General features: G+C 35.3%; 1 protein-coding gene across 1 annotated transcript; it reads right to left on the bottom strand.

Annotated features, from left to right (window-relative positions):
• Window positions 1-540: 540 nt before the first annotated feature.
• On the bottom strand, window positions 541-14,295 carry BRMS1L (breast cancer metastasis-suppressor 1-like). Its single transcript, XM_009993861.1, has 9 exons — window positions 14,206-14,295; window positions 13,543-13,670; window positions 10,876-10,955; window positions 8,069-8,165; window positions 7,571-7,654; window positions 6,479-6,543; window positions 4,846-4,885; window positions 3,907-4,033; window positions 541-2,093 (listed from the first exon to the last, which is right to left on the bottom strand). Exons 1-9 carry the CDS (start codon window positions 14,292-14,294, stop codon window positions 1,970-1,972), a joined length of 834 nt encoding a protein of 277 aa, XP_009992163.1. The 5' UTR covers window position 14,295; the 3' UTR covers window positions 541-1,969.
• Between the last annotated feature and the right edge of the window lie 2,870 nt (window positions 14,296-17,165).

Below are 17,165 nucleotides of genomic sequence, written 5' to 3'. Positions count from 1 at the left end.
CGCTTATTACCTCTCATGTTGATATGAATTATGTTTACTCTGAATAAAGAAGCCACACTCACCAAGTGTCAGTCCAAACTGTAGTGCTGCACAAAGTAAAGCTCTGTACCCAAGGAGATCTGGTTAGAAAAAGCTTTATAAATAATCAATTGCAGCTAGAGAGGTGCAGAACATAGGAGAGAAAAGAGGAAAGGGGTAAACTGCAGAAGCAGTTCAGGGTGCCCAGCATTCCTTAAATACAAATTATTTAAAGCACATCAGTAGTAAAGGGATTCTTAACACAGCTTACATTTGATATATTAACAATGCAGAATAATGCTACCATAAAACATTACAGAAAAAAAAAAATCACAAACACAAAAAAACCAAAATCTGTACATACAAACTCTCAAAACTCGAAAGAAAAAGAGTGCAAGTCAAAGGTCTTAAGAAAAATCTAGGCATTCTGAAAACTTAAATAGATTTCCCCTTAGCTTTTGGTGTACCAGCAAGTTCAACAAGACAAGAAAACCAAAGAGCAAAACAACGTAAAAAGATGTTCACTACCACAGATTTATTAATACACTAATTTAAAAAATACAAATATTTTATTACAAAATGTTTATCAAACAACTGTATACATACAGTTCATATTATTAAAAGCTAGCATGTCAATTGATATTTTATGTACATTTGATTAATAACGTCATACAATTGTAGAAAAGCATCACTCAACTGAAACTCATTTGGCATTTGGAAAGTAGGTACCACCCTGCACTAGAAGAGACAACGAATACAGGAATAAAACATTTATATGTTACAATAAAAACACTTATTTGCTGTGATCATTTAAAGCAAATGGATGCTTTCTTTCTCCAAGAAGAATCATCATAAGTGGAGATTAAAGTGCACATAACCAACGCATTAGTAATTCTTCAGCAATCCCATCTATCATTCTAGACGCTCCAAGCACATCACAGTAACATCAATGATTTTCTCCGTGGCTTAAATAGCAAGATTGAAGAGAAATTCAACTTTCTAAGCTGCATGAAATAATTCTGATGTATGATAAGATGAAATAGGGTTCCAAAATCTGGAAAATCATGTTTGGGGGAAAAGTCAGTGTCATTTTCCCAGATATATGATTTCTGGGGAAATATTTTCCTTTCGAGAAAAAGATGAATAGTAATTCATACAACTGTGGACCAAATGAGCAGAGCATGCAATAGTATTTACATAACCACCCTACAGCTGTTCTTCGTGGGCTACACAGAACACAGGTCAGAGCGACTACTTTATGCATAAATTTTGCTGGCAATATGGTGAAGATGAAAAAGAAATCAACTATTTATTTACTATATAATAGGTTCCTAAACTAAAGAAGCGCTCCTCAAAAAGTGTAGCTCAATATATTGGCTTTGTCTCAGTTCAAGCAATACAGTAAATCTTACAAAATATAACACAGTCAGAACTACCAGAGCTGTTGAGGGCAATAATTTTAATAAATCGGTCCACTTTGGATAAAAGAATGTTCACGTGTGTTACAATCTATTCAGAACCAACTGCTAAACAAGCTAAATTTACATCCACAAGAGAAGCATGACATATTCACTGAAAATGAAGTGAGTTGCTGGTAATCATGGTTATCGTTTTTATCACGCCAACTGGTCACTAATGTGAAAAATGAATCTTTTAATTATTGTTATTTTATTTTTTTATTTTACAAATATGAGAGTTCAGAGCAATTGTAATGGAAGAGAGTATACTTCATATCTTAGGCACTGGACCAAATTTAGAGGTAAAATGTCAACATGATTTAACATCCTCAGGTTTCTGAAGGCCATCCATATGAAGTTTACATACAGCACTACAAATGCACATCAGATACTGGTGTAAGTTTATACAGAATACAAAACACTTAAATACAACTTTCAGCCCATGGCACATCAATTATGGCAATACCACTTGTTTCGTATCTGATTAGCAAGGGTCAGTTGTGGTTGTGCTTTATTGAATATTTTCCTTTCTGTAGCTGAGAAATATATAGCTTGGACTTGCTTCCATCTGGTCTTTTAAACCAAACTTCATCATGGTTAATTGTTGTAATTATGGCACTACAGAAAATGAGGAAAGAGAGGTCAGGAGAAGAAAAACAAGAAGAATTTAGAAAGCTTATATATTATTATCTATATTTTAATTGCTTAAAAGGGCAATCATTACCCACAGAAAACACAACTGTAGATTACCCACAGTAAAGATCAGATCTATTAGAAACTATACCCAGAAATTACTTTTGAATACACAGCATTTGGAAAAAAGTTAACAGATTGAAGCTTGAGACTTAAAGCGGAAAAAGTATTCAGCTGCTAGCCATACCAAGACTGTAAGAAATACAGTCAAAGCCTGATTTACTGAATCATTCTTACATGAACCCTGCTTTTATGCTCCTTGTGGTAAACCTTAAAACACCTTAATACAAGAAGTGAACACAACCCCCCTCCCCATACACCTAGCAAAAAAATAAAGTAGAAATTGATGACAAAAAAAGCTCAGAACTAGAGATTAAAGCAGTTAATGGAAGAAAGATCCATCACACACTGAGTGTGACAAAACTCCCTCCAAGAAACTCTGCAGCCTTAAAAGTTGCTGAAATCCTTAAAAACTGGGAGAGTTCCACTGTCTGCTTGCCCTGTTACTGCATTACCTTTTGGCTTTTTTCAGACACCAAATACTAAGGTTATTTTTTCCAATATAAATGCTGTGTTCCGCTACACTAATTCAGAAATTTTTTTAATTTCAGAAAGAATATATAGGTTACTAAAATACCTTCCTGTTTCAGCCCTGGACAAACAATAAATCCACCAAAATCTCTTCCCTTTCACTACACACAGGGAAGAAAAGAAACGGTCAGTTTTACAATGCTGTATGGAGTTCAAGTTAATTCTCCCTGGGGAGCCGTGCATCAGTCAACACTGTGCTTAGATTGATTTGGCCCATTCAGTAAAAGGTAAGATATAAATTTAATTTTAAATTTACACACCTTTTAGAATTTAATGAGAGACCTTATAGCAGCATTCCAGTACCTGAAGGGGGCCTACAGGAAAGCTAGGAAGGGGCTTTTTATAAGGGTTTGCAGTGATACAACAGGGGTTTTAAACTGGAAGAAGGTAGATTTAGATGAGATATTAGTAAGAAATTCTTTAGTGTGAGCGTGGTGAGGCACTGGAACAGGTTGCCCCTCTTCTTGAAGTGTTCAAGGACAGCTTGGAGCAACCTGGTCTAGTGGGAGGTGTCCCTGCCCACCCAGAGGGGTTGGAACTAGATGATGTTTAAGGTCCCTTCCAACCCAAACCATTCTATGACTCTATGATTTACAAATATTATCCATACAGAGAAAATACATATAGATATATTAAATATTAAACCAAATTCACACTGTAATATTTAGACTGTTCCCAGGTAGAACCTTTGTTAAAAGAAGAAAATATCATAGAAAGAGTTTCAACTCTTTTTTTTTCAGAGCAGTAATCAACTGAAAAAAACTCACTTATCTTTAGTGGTATAAAGTGTTTTTCCATAATAAAGAATTTTTGAGTGGGCCAGCAGATCAAATTCTCAAAGCAATCAAATAGCAAGATACTAAAAAACACTTATTGAAAGGCCATTCAGAAACTAGTAAGAGTTTAAAATGTTAGTGAGATCCTAACTTGACAATCATCTCATTACCTTCAGTGAAGTCCAACCTTAACTAGCCTCTCTCAGAAGTTCAGCACTCAACTTTCTTGGATAATGCCTGTCTTCCAAGGTGAAATAATAAATGTTACTGAGTTGGCTGTTATTTTCAAATAAGCTTTATTCTTGAATGCTATCATCCTATCTATTGCTTAACATGAACGTACAGAGCTGCAGAAACTGAGTAATCTTTACCTTGTAGGACATTCATCTTTCTTATCAATGCATATCGTCTGTCCACGTCCATACCACTCTCCATCATAATAGAGTCTTCCATCTTCAGATCTAGCACTATGTAGATGCTTTTCTAATTTGACAGGTGCTAAAATGATCACAAAAAGTCATTTAACAATGACTTGGCAGAAGTCAGGTAGGTGTTCTTATACATTTCAATCATGTTATTTATAATGAACATACATTTTTTCCATTATTAAAAGTATCCTCTCTCCATAATTGCAAGAATGCAAAATATTGGAAGCCAGATACTTTTTTGTTCCCAGTCACATCAATTAAGTTTCACTTCCATTTGCAGATAGAGGCTATCTTCCACATAACCTTCATATCTGTGATAGGAATTTTCACAAATCAAGTGATGTGGTATAGAGAAGACTTCCAATGGCAAAACTTGAAACCTCTTCATCAGGATATTACCATGCAAGTAGTAATAGATCACTGAAGAAATACATCATCTGCTTGCCTCCTCTCCCTTTTCCTCCTTACTCACCACCTCCAAGCATTTCTTTTTACCTGGCATTAATGTGCTTCTCACCTTGGTGCCAAATAAGAGTTATCACTCCTTTCCCATAGCTCTGCCTTTTCAGGGTTGTAGCTTGCAGTGAATGTGAGCATCCTTTAGAAGGAACTCCTAAGGTCCAGATACTCTCAGTTTCCTGCCTCATCTTGTGTAAACATTGGCATAGCTTTTCAATATTAATTGGGAATTATTAACACAAGCATTGGCAATTGAGCTACAAGTACCAGCACATGAGAAAGACAAAAGCCAGATCTTCCAGCTATCTCACCCCATCCTCCATCACTACACCTAGGCTAAAATAAATACAATGTGCCTAGATGCCTTTTGCATTGCTGCACACAGCACGTTCTGTCTTGTGAAACCAGACAATGTTTACTTACGTTCTGGCTTTACTCTGTGTGGTCCCAGTGTAGCCATTGCCTTGAAACACAAAAGAAAATTAAGTCAGTCAGCAAGCATAGTCTTTTCTTCTTAATTGCCAGCTTTAACTGTGAAGTTATGTGCAGTATAGCTCCATATACTTGCTTTTACATGCAAAAACCACAATGAGAACAAACCTAAAATAAAAGTGTGTTCAGTGGTGACTCAGTAAGTAAATAAAAGAGCATTTTGAGGATGAAAAGAAAATCACCTCCTTTAATAAGTTTTGATTTCAAATAACTCAAGACATTTCCTAAATTAATCCCTCTAAATGGCTGTTATGTAATTCTATCAAAAAATATTAAATTACATTATCTCATTCTGAAAAACAAAATCCTGTATGAACAACCTACTCTTGATTTATATGTTATACTCATAAGCTCAAACATTTTCTCTCATGCAAACTCTAGATCACGTGTTGTATTAAAAGCAGACTTAAAAAAACCCCTCTAAGAGTTTTTTGGGGTGCCTTGGTTGGTTGCTTGCTTGCTTGCTTAAGATTATTTCTGAAAAGGCAAGATCCCTGGTAGATATTGGGTTTGTTGCTATTGTTTAAAATCATGTTACTGTACAGGAAAGAAACTGAAGGAAAGCTATTTTGTGTCTGTTCCTTTGATGCAACAGGAAAAGTCTGACAAGTAGGCATCACATTTTACTCCTTGATTATTATCATGGTTTGACTCAGGATCAGCAATTAAACCAGTAACAACAATTCAGGTGTTATCAAGCCACCAGCTGGAAAATTTACTGCTACTTTCAGCAAGTGTGCACCTCAAAGACAATTCACTGAAGAAAAAAAAAAATCTGTAAAAAGAAAATTGGCTTCATCCTGGCTCAAACCAGGACATTCAATAAATACGTACAAGTATAAGGCAGAATGGAAACTGACTTACAGCTGTTTCCCACCAGATTTTTGAATTTGCATAACTAGCTATTCCATAAGCTGGGAAGCACTGCGGTACTAGGGGAAATTTTCTGACTGCATTACAGCTACTTTCACAATACAAGAACATGTGAAAAAGGCACTCTGCATTTAAAAGCTGGATTTACTTTTTCAAATACATCAATTGGTCAAACAAATTTCTGTTCCTGAAAACCCTGATTCTCTTATAATCTGGGAAAAGGACATATATTACTTCATATTTTTAAAGATATGAGGAGAGGTTAAAGCATAGAAATCTTCATAAAATTAACTATTTACTATGTGAAAATATACTATATAATATATTTTAAAAGAATCTTCATTTAAAAAAAAAAACCCTATCAACCTATCCTATCATAGTTTCTACCCAATTAAACTGCACTATAAGAAAGGCTTTATGCTGACTTTATCATGAAAAATTATGGACTACCTATTTTAGAGATACCCTCTTCCACCACTTTATTAGATTCTTTTGCATGATTTGAGTTGAATCAGAAAAGTAGAAATAGCGTAGCTTGAACTGCAATGATTAGCTGACTATCGAAGAAATAAAAATATTTTTAGAGTTTTGATAATGTAAGAAACACATCTACTTATTTTTAAGAGGCAAAAGGACTAGCCAAGAACACAAACAAAACCCACAGCCACTGCCATTCATCCTTTCATCCTACCTTCCTTATTGTTGTCCAGTCTTCAAGTATATCAAGGTCTTGTAACATATAAACTATATAGGGGCGTGGAAAAGTTAGGGAAAACTTTTCTAAGCAGCAACAATAAAAATATTCTAATATTTGTAGAAAGATATTAATAGCTCTGTTTTGCCAATCTTTTACACAAAGAATACCTATGTAAAGTGAAAGCTCAGCAAAAAACAAAAGCATCTTTGAATTATACTAACTAGAAGTACGCTTTAGAAATCACACTTCAGAGATCTGGGATGGGTTCCAGTAAATCAACCATCCTGAAGGAGGGTGTCCCAGTGATGACAGTTTTTTCATAAACCTCTTAATTTTCACCTTCTCCTAACATTACAAAACTTCTCAGTGGATTGGCAAGAAAGAATGGTCTTTATACCATGTAATGTCAATACTTAGAAGCTGGTCTCTTTTAGGTAGTCTCCATGATTCCAGCAACTTCTAAGCCATCACATCTCTATGCTATAAAAATGTTAGGCTGGGAGCAAGAGTAGAGAGACCATTTAGTTTGCAAAGGCATCTCCTTCCTCTGCAAAAAGATTATACTGTCTTTTAGGTGTTACACCTTAAAAACTTCCAGCTGCACTGCATGTTTGTCAACAGGAACCCCAAAAGCACAAACTCCTCCCCACCAGTTGTCTCTATTATTGGAATTTTAAACTTTCAATCCAAGAGGGTTCTAAAGTCTATGGAACTGTTAGGAAATAATACATTGAGGTAAAGGTTTCCCAGTATGAGAAGCAAAGCTATACACAAGTTACACAAGTCAAGTTACATTTTGCCAACACAATGCCTAACTTTTTTCTGGTTTTGCCTGGTAGCTGTATTTTTTGAAGAGTTAAAAAATTTAAAATTTGAAATATGCTCTATATGAAACTAGTAGTTAGATAAGAGAATAGGATGTGTAAATATGGCCTCTCTAACCTGAATTAGAATAACATCAGCCAGGCAAAAATCAATTTTGGGAATGCATTATCAATTCAACTTGTTATTAATGACATATGTCAGAAGACTACCTGTAAAAATACTATGTAAATACTATGAAAAATTATTTCAGTAAAAGGATATCTGATACAACAACAGGTTTCTTCTTATCTGGACTAAATGGATCCTTCCTTTTCTTCCTGGACTGTAGCTCATCATTCCATAATTCTGAAAAGACATAGGAAGAACATGCTATGAATCAGAAACATTTACATGTTTAGCTCATTTTACAGCAAAAAACATTGTACAAAAAAGAAAAATAACACAGATTCTGGTGAGACATTGTTTTGGAACAGAATTAAAGTGTTACATGATTATGTAGTCATAGATGAATACGCTCAAAACACACAAGCCAACAACTACCAGACCAAAATCTGTTTTAAGCTTAAATTGAACCCGCTGCCTAAAGTCTACAGCTGAATAGCACTCTACTGGACAACCTGAAACTCACCAGACATCATATATGTAGAGTCAGCTCATCAGTAGCTACCAGAAGATCTAAAAAAACAAAACAAAACAAAAAAACCCAAAGAAACCACAAACCAAACAATAAAACCCCAACAACTTTGAATTTCTATCCACCTGAGGTAATGTCAATGCTATGCCTGTCTTCTTCAAGTCTTCTTATCTTCTCTTCTAGTTCACTTTGTACAGTATCATACAACAGAAGTTTTTCACTCTAAAAAGCAAGAAATTATACATTTTTACATTACTAATCTCTATCATCTAAATATATATTACAACAATTTAAAGCCTCAGCAGAAGGAAGTTAAGAGTGGCTTCAGATGAAAAATTTTCCAAACCCATAGCATGACATTTCCCTCTCTCCATTTTCTTGGCATGAGATCCTAGCTCCTAAAGACAGCATGCTCATAAATGTAAATACAGCTATCAATTATCAGTACCAAGAATAACTAAGTATATAAAAGCATGCAGCTAGATCTCCAGAATAACTGTTTGTATTTGGCAGAAATACAGTATTTTCCTTTTAGATAGCAAAAATTTATTCACAATCAATAACTGTAAAGTAGTGATCTCTACACCAGCTTTCATTTTAGATGAGAAAAGCTAATGCTTTTCAAGGAAAGCTTGTTATTAAGCTGCCTCCAGCACTAACAAACTTGCAGTCATTTATAGAGAATTATCATCTATTACCATAGTATTTATAACTGTCTATTTTCATAGATCTGAAAAATACCTTCCCACAGAAAAAATAATTTATTCAGCACATAAAATAATTGAGATAGTTACAAAAGCAAAATTGTCTACCTTAAAGCTGTGAGAAACACTTTTAAAGTACTGCTTTAGAAAAGTTAGCTAGCTTGTCCTTTTAAAAGGCACTTTCTCAGCCACACAGATCAAAACAACACCTGTGATGTTAGTGTATCATTAGCACTTCGTATATACAAAACCAAACAAAACCACACTCTGATGTGAACTTTCTACAGCATTTTGTGCAGCCCATACACTCTTCCATCTGTAAGTGTTTCAGAACAAGAAAATAAACTTTGTAGTAAACTCTTCTCAAACACAGTCCACTAGGGCTGGTATCAAAATTGCACAGTATCTACATAGATCAGTTACCCTTTTGAAGGCAGCATCAAAAAACACTAAACTCTCTAAACCATTAACTTGGAATTAACCTGACTTCCAAGCCTTAAGGAATAATCTACTACTCTTTCATAAGCTTGCACATCTCCTATACGAATATGAAATACAGCTGACTGTTACATTTTCAAGTTCATTTTCACTGAAAAACATCTTTATCAACTATGGAAAACAGAGTGCTTGGAATTCCTCACTGAAAAAAAACCATCTTAAGCAGTACAAGTCGCTGCATCTAGCTACTTGCTACCGTGTCTGCCAGCAGTTGCAATCCAATCAGCCTGTGTCTGCACCTCAACTGCTCCTGCCCATAGCACAGCACACAAACTTCCATAGTTAACATACATAACGTACCTTTACTCGTGTTCAAGATCATATGCTCGAGTGAAGTAAAATAGTTGAGGAATAGATGAAAACAAAGAATCCTGTTCCACTAAACAGCTGTCATGTTTAAGATACAAAGTATTTAAATTCCAAAAGATCTCCTTTCATATATTTATATATTTTTCAATATCTAATTATTAAAAAATTTCTCAGTTGAACTGAAAAGTCAGAAGCCTCTTCCATATGCCTGAAATGCCAACTGAGTGTTATCGGTTCAGAGACAATTCTAAAATTCAGTTTTAAAATTAAACAGGCTTTTTGTTTAGACGTGTTTTTATTCAAGCACTTGGTGACAAAAATGGTATGAAAAGCTGTTATAGGCCTCAGAAGACATTCTTGCTGAATGGTTACATTTCAGTGGAACAGTTATTCTACAAGCAGCACTGCTGGCTTTAAAGAGTTTTTCCCCTGAGAGACCATTATTGCATGGTGAACATTTGAAATCTGAAGGTTTCAGAAACATAATACCAAAGCAAGGGACAAGGACCACCTTGAAGAGTGGATATAATATATAGCCAAAACAAATAATTCAATGACGGACGAGAAACCCTGCAAGTCTTACAGGATTCTGTCTAACCTCAGGAGTATTCACAGTAGCGAAGACAGTCACTAAAAAGTAGTCCTTCGTTATACCTTGTTCTTTCCCAAGGCATCAAGATAGTGGAATTGTTTTTAAAGTATGCACACACATTCTTGCATTATTGGTACAGTAGTATGAACTTCAGGAATATGGTGAACCACTCTGAAGAAAACACCTTTAATCAACTGCAACAGGGGGCTGAGGAGTACTCTGATCCAAACCTCAGGATCTAAGCAGCTATGTTACAGCACTGGACATACACATACTTGAGTATCTGTACTACAGTATCCAGTACATAAATGCCTAAACAGGCATGTTTATGTTACAGGAAGAAATACATTTTCTGTATGTATTACAGTATCTAATTCTGTATGTTACATTTTCTGAAACTGCTTTTGAAATAACTACTCTATCACTAGCTGTCCAGGACATCTTAAAAATGCATTATTATTGTTATTATTGTTGTTGTTGTTATTAAAATGTAAGGTGCTTTTTTTCTAAAATTATGTCAGACATTTTAGTTACTGTTCATGGTAATCTTTTTATAACAAAGGTAAAAAAAAATCATGTGGAAATCTACTAATAAGAACCTGTTAATGAAAAATAAGAAACCTTAGCTATATTTACATGCAAAGCCAAACTAACATAAAATTAATTTTTACATGCTTTGAATAACACTTACATAGCCTTAAACATTACAAGGCAATTGCATTCAAATAGCACATAACAGCAATAATCAAAACATGTGCTGAACTTGGAAAACATGACACACAATAAAGTTAGATGAGATTAGCTATAGATGTAAAATAGCTGGCACAACCTCACAATGCTGTCGAGAGGCTTGAATTTCACACTCGTATTTGTTCTTCACAGATTCCAGACAAAGCTCTCTATAGATTCCTGTAATTAAACAAATTACAGCAATATTACTTTCTTTAGCTAATACCTGAATTCAGAATTATCTTTTAAGACTGTCTGTGAGTTCCAAAACATGTACATGCTGTAAAATTCAGGTATAACACATTAGGCACTTAAGAGTGGCTGGCTGCTTCACAGAGTGAAACTAAGAACAAGTAATTTCTTAATTCTGATGACCCAAGGAAAATTTTTTTTCCCCCTATCATTCAATAAATTACACCAGCAGTCATGCTAACTTTCCAAAATAGGTCTATTTCACATTTCTGACCAAATTATCCTGGATATTCTCAGTTTTCAAATTCATGAAGTACTCCCAAAACCAACTTTCCTCATAATTCAGTTACTATAAATCAATACAGTACAAGAGGAACAACACTGTTATTGGCAATTCCTCTGAAAAACAAACCACAAAGTATTGTGTCAATCATCTTTCCACTGTAAAGTCACTTTTGATCTAGAATTCAACATGTTCTTTTCCTACATCAGCATGTTATGCTGGGGTTTTTTTTATATTTACAGCGACTGACATATCTAGATCTACCAATTTATAATCACTGTTTATTTGTCTAATATTGAGTCGTATAGGTATGAATACTTCTAGAAGAAATGGCTGCATTTCTGAATTGTTGAACTAGTTAAGATCCAATTTTGTGTGAGCAGTGCTCAGCCCCTCTGAGAGCAGAGGAACAGGAGTTTCTTTTCTACCACAGATGTAATTACATCCATAGTTTAGCCAAACAAAATTTAGCTTTTTTTTTTCCCCACCACTTCCTTCCCTAAAAGTAGGTCCTTAGGGGTTACATGCTGGAGCTCAAGTCCTGCCACTACCCACTTCTGTCAAGGCTCTCAAGCAGTCAGAGCAAATAAGCCTATTCTGCAGTTTCCTGCTTTGTCTGGGATCATTTTATCAGTCTCACTCAGTTGGGGATAAAAGGAAAAAAAACAAACAAAAACAACCAAAACCAATCCTGATTTCTAATTTCAGCTTCAAGGAAACATTGTAGTTTTTACCCTTGGCTCTTTTTACATGGGAACATGGATCTTCAGCACTGCTTAAGACAAATCAGGAGAATCTGTAACATTCTTCCTATCTAATACCCTCCTACATGAAAGCACAGCCAGCCAGCTACATTTGAAACTGAAAATCAAAAGCCTGGATTAAGATCGCTTTCATATCAAACTTTCTGCAAGTTCACCTGCAAACCTTCTATGAAGCCCAAGTGGGCTACTTGGGACTAGTCAAATAAATTCGGGTTAAGATCTTACATCCCAGAAATTCTGGGTCACCAGCTGAGGAAAATCATTATGAAGAAGACCAGGAGGGAGAGAAATGCAATAGACCAAAAGATTTCAAATTCTCTTCATAGCCTGAAGACATAACTACCAATGAAGACATACTGAGTAGCACTGAAGTAGTACTAGTGTTATGAAAAGTATAAGCAGGTTTTCCATTTTTCAGTTTGTCTGCACCATGCTTCTGCAGAATTCCCTAGAAAAGACTCTGGCACAGCTTCTCTGTCCAGAGAGATCGTGACTTTTGGCTCTTTGACAGCCTGTGCTAGGTAATCCTTAGACAGCTGAGTTACTCCCAAAGGATTCGAGCTGTAACATAAAAAGAATTTACAATACTGTAGTACCAAACTTTTTCTTCTTATAATAGCACTGTTCCATTGGAATACATGGTAGTATCCCAGAACATAAAATGCCTTGACTGCTTCTATGAGCATAAAAAACTTTCCAAACATCAGTTTTAATAATTAAAATGCAGCTTAAATAAAACAAGTTTTCATCTTCCCCCAGATGGAATATGAGAATGGGAGCAGAAGAGTAGAACAGAAACAGATTAGAAAAGCAGGAAAAATACAATAGAGGGGTTGGACTTGATGATCTTCAGAAGTCACTTCCAACCTCCTATGGTTCTATGATCTGGCAACCACTTCATGAGATAGCACCTACATATATCTTCATTTCAACAGTGGCCAGTATATAGACATGACCCCAGATCTTCTGACTAACAGTTACTGGTTTTAATTCAGTAATTTTGTGTTTACTACACAAAAACAGCCAGCCATTAAATGAAAAAAAGAGATGTATTTTTTAGTGTGATGTTATCAGGCAACTTCTGCAACAAGATAAGCAACCCATTCATTTTGACTTCAAAAAATATTTTACATTTCAACCCATGCCACAATATTTCCAACTTTTAAAACAGTCATAGAATCATCATGGTTGGAAGGGACCTTGAAGATGATCAAGTTCAACCACAACCTAAAACCACCTACCATAACCTAATTTACCCATTGAGTGCTTAAATCATGTCACTAAGCACTGTATCTACGATTCTTTTAAATACTTCTGGGGACGGTGACTCCCCAACCTCCCTGTTCCACTGTCCAACCACTCTTTCTGTAAAGAGTTTCTAATATCCAGTTTAAACCTCCACTGGTGTAGCTTCAGGCCATTTCCTCTCATCCTTTTACTATTCTAAAGATTAAAAAAAAAAAAAAGACCTTAAAACACAGAGCAAGTTTATACTGTTGAAACAACAATACTCGTTTTACATGCCTACCTGCCACCTTGGTTCGGATTTGCATATTTTCTTGTAAAGCTGCCAATGGTTCTAAATATTCAGGTGCTTTTCCAGCTATGACCTCTTGTAGCTTTGCATCCACTTGGCTTAATCTTTCTTTGTAAAGTCTTAAAATAATATAAACAAAAAAATACGTATTTTATTTTAAAGCAAACTCAGGTAGATATTATAGCAAAGTACAGGCAGAGAGGAGGTAACATTTTCATTTTTTCTAGCACTGGTGTCTGGTTTGCAGTTACCACAAAAAAATTTAATTGCTATCAATTATAAAATGTGCTATGATACCCTGCAAAAACAAACCCTGATTTCCTACTTAACAAAGAGAGTGCATGAGTCTGTCCCATGTATATAAAATGATGAGAAGTATCTTGAGTAAATAAATAAAAATACAAATTTTCCTAAAATCACAATTCCTTGGTTCTTCTAAGAATTTTGATGCAACAACACTTCAAAACTAGAATATAAATAAATAAATAAATAGAATTCTGGAGCAACTGCGTGCAAATAATTTCTGAACTTCCAAACCTTATTATTCTCCAAAAGTAGCATCCACATACATGAAAGACAAGAAACACCAGATGCACATGATCCTCCCATAGAATGGCTCCTCCAATGAAGCACTTAAAACATGAAAATACTTACTGATCTTTAAGGTCTGTAAATTGCTTTTCAAGATTGGACATTTCATCTAAACATTCCATTCTTCTTCTTTCACAGTCCTCATCATCCATTTCTAAGAATAAAAAAAAGGTTATTTATTTTGAACAATCCAATATATCATCAAATGAACTGGATATTGTGTTTCTAACAAATTTGAAGAAAGCCTGAATTTTAGGCATGAATAGATTATCCATTATATTAGTATTATTTTTATCTTATAGCAGTATATGAGAAATAATTTGCCATATAAACTACAAAGTAAGAAACTTAGATCTAACTCTAGAAGAAACCCCTTCCTCAAAACAGGAAACAACATCATTCTAAGACTTAAGAGTCTGGAGTTCATGGTAATACAAAGTGTACCTAAGAATTCATGAAGCAAAAGAAAAGGCCTCAATAAGCATGAAGAGTTATTAGCTACCACTGAAAATTCAAGTGTACCCTGAGTTAGTATAAGCAAAAGCAATCCCTGCAAAGCAAGCACAGTTCAATGCTACATTTTTCATATGAAATTTAAGGTTATGTTTCATAAATATCCATAAAAAAAAAAAAAAGTAACACTTGTTTTTGAAAACAGTCTTCACCCTGTTCAATTAGGAGAGTTCTTTGGAGCTAAAATATTACTGTAGAAATAGATGTACTTCTTCTTAATGTCCATTTAAAATTACTGCATTTCTAATAAAATACTTGTTAACCTCCAAAAGCTAGAATTCTGCAGAAGCTTGATTTTACATGCTTTTATGCAGCAAGAATAATAACACTGAACGCTTTCCACAGTTTTTCTTTTAATGTATATTTCTGAATTTTTTTCTTAATTTACCTAGTTAACATAACTGTAAAGTAAAACAAATGCCCCCTTTTTGGCAAGAAATGTTTCCAGTTGCCATAGAGACATTTGATGTTACTAAACATCAATTTTTACTTCCACTGCCTTTTCTTCAACTAGCAAACAGAAAAATTGAGCTACAAAATTCTTGACTCTTTCCCATCCTTCCCAGAAGAAGAAGTTAGAAATGCCCTGAAAGTGCTTTATAGCAGCAGTATCTCCAGGAGCTAGCTCTCTACAGGTCAGGCAGAACTGACTAATTATCAACCTCTGGAAGACATGCAAAAGAAGGGATGGACATGCAGTCAGGAAGTGGGGCTGAACTGGTGCAAACAGGCCAGGTGTTGGAGATAAGGGAGGAGGCCTTATCCATCTAAGCAGCTACTCTCTCAGCTACTTTCTGTCAAGAAAAATCCTAACTCCTTACGGAAAGGCAAAGTAGTATCCTGAACCAAGGAGAGAGAGAGCCTGGGCTCGTTCTTCTAGACCATAAACAGCTCTGAGCCTTTTGCTTCTCCCTCACTCACACTTCCAACAGACACACCTAACTGCTTTACCCTGTCTTCTACACCAACTACAGAAAGCAGCATGCAAGGTTTCATCCTTACTGCTTTGCAAAAGAGTATGGCAATTGGCAAAGATGATGAGGTGAAAGGAGTAGATTCAGGGCCAGCATAGCTACTTTAGACGATCTGATTAACTCAGATCTTCCATTCTGAATACATGAAGTTTCCTGCACATAGTTTCTTCCTGAAATCATCACAAGCTTTTAAGAAAAAAATCTACACCAGCCCTCTCTGCCTAGATACAAAAACTAGCGGGCAGTGGAGTGGTATTAATCTGTACTACAATGGTACCTGTAAGTCCAAATCAAAAACATACTGCCTTTTGTCACATTACAGTTAATACAACCAAAAAGGACAGTGTGTACTAAGTTTTAAAACATGGTGAAAACTGAAGTATTTGAAAGCAGCGTGAGCAAATTTAAAAACAGACCTTCAAAAGAATACACTGAATCCTTAGCACACTGGGGAGCACGGGGGAAGAGAGCATCAGGCTGTTGAGAGATACTATTTTATTTAAAAATATTGTTCTCAAAGTAAGGCAGATCCTGAATCCCAGAATAAGGCTAAACATCAGATTAAAGACCAAAGTTTTATTTGGCTGTCTGATGTAATACTCAAGCCAAAATTGACTGGGCAACTTTCAGCTCGGTCAGGTTTAAGGAATGTGGCAATCATGTAACTCAAAGATGTCTAAAGCATTTATGTGCTATAAATATAAAGCTTCTTTAAAATTTGAAGGCACTTCCCTGTAAAGCCAGGCAGCAACAAACACTGGGATACCAATAGTTCTCCCACTTTATTCTCAAACTCAAACACATTTCAGATGTGTTCAGCGATGCTTTTTGTTCTATGTTTTAGTAAGGAATTCTCTCAGAAGCTTTTCCTTAATTTAACACTGCCTTTATTGTTTGTGTATATTTCCGTACTACAAACGAAAGAAAAGAGATCAGAACTGGAATCCTGGCTGAGGATCAGTGCAACACTCACTGTTGGAGGGGAAGGGGACTGCATTCTACATTTTAAACTTGAGTTGCAAGGAATCTATGTGTTGGCATATGAGGGCACTGCTGACTCTCCTGTAGACCCTGAAATAACACATATCTCTCCAGTCTCCCTCAGCTACACATATACTCAAAAGTCTTTGACTTTCTGTCTAGAAGTCTACATCTACCTGTCATTTACACTGAATGACAGCTCACGTGCTAAGTCATTCTTCAATTGTTTCCCCTTTATTCTGTCTCCATGAAGATTCATAAAACTATGAAGATGTTCTGAGTCCTGAAATATCTTTAGTTCCCTACTTACAGAACTTTTTCCTCATTGCCTTAAACAGCATACAGATTAAGGAATATGCAGTACTGAAAAAGACGTTTTAGGATAAAATCTCATGGCTTTCCAGTTGAAAATTTACATCACTGGAGGTGGGAGATTCCACATTTCATAACAAAACACTTGCTAATAGGCCTATCCTTTCTCAACACTTCAGATTTCCCATAAAGTTTCATACTGTACAAAGTATTTAGGCTATTTTTAAACACAGTCACTCTTTC

Source organism: Chaetura pelagica, unplaced genomic scaffold, assembly GCF_000747805.2.
Source record: "Chaetura pelagica isolate M959 unplaced genomic scaffold, ChaPel_1.0 scaffold11, whole genome shotgun sequence".
Classification (NCBI taxonomy): Eukaryota; Metazoa; Chordata; class Aves; order Apodiformes; family Apodidae; genus Chaetura; species Chaetura pelagica.
This window is presented reverse-complemented; position numbering and strand designations above follow the sequence as displayed.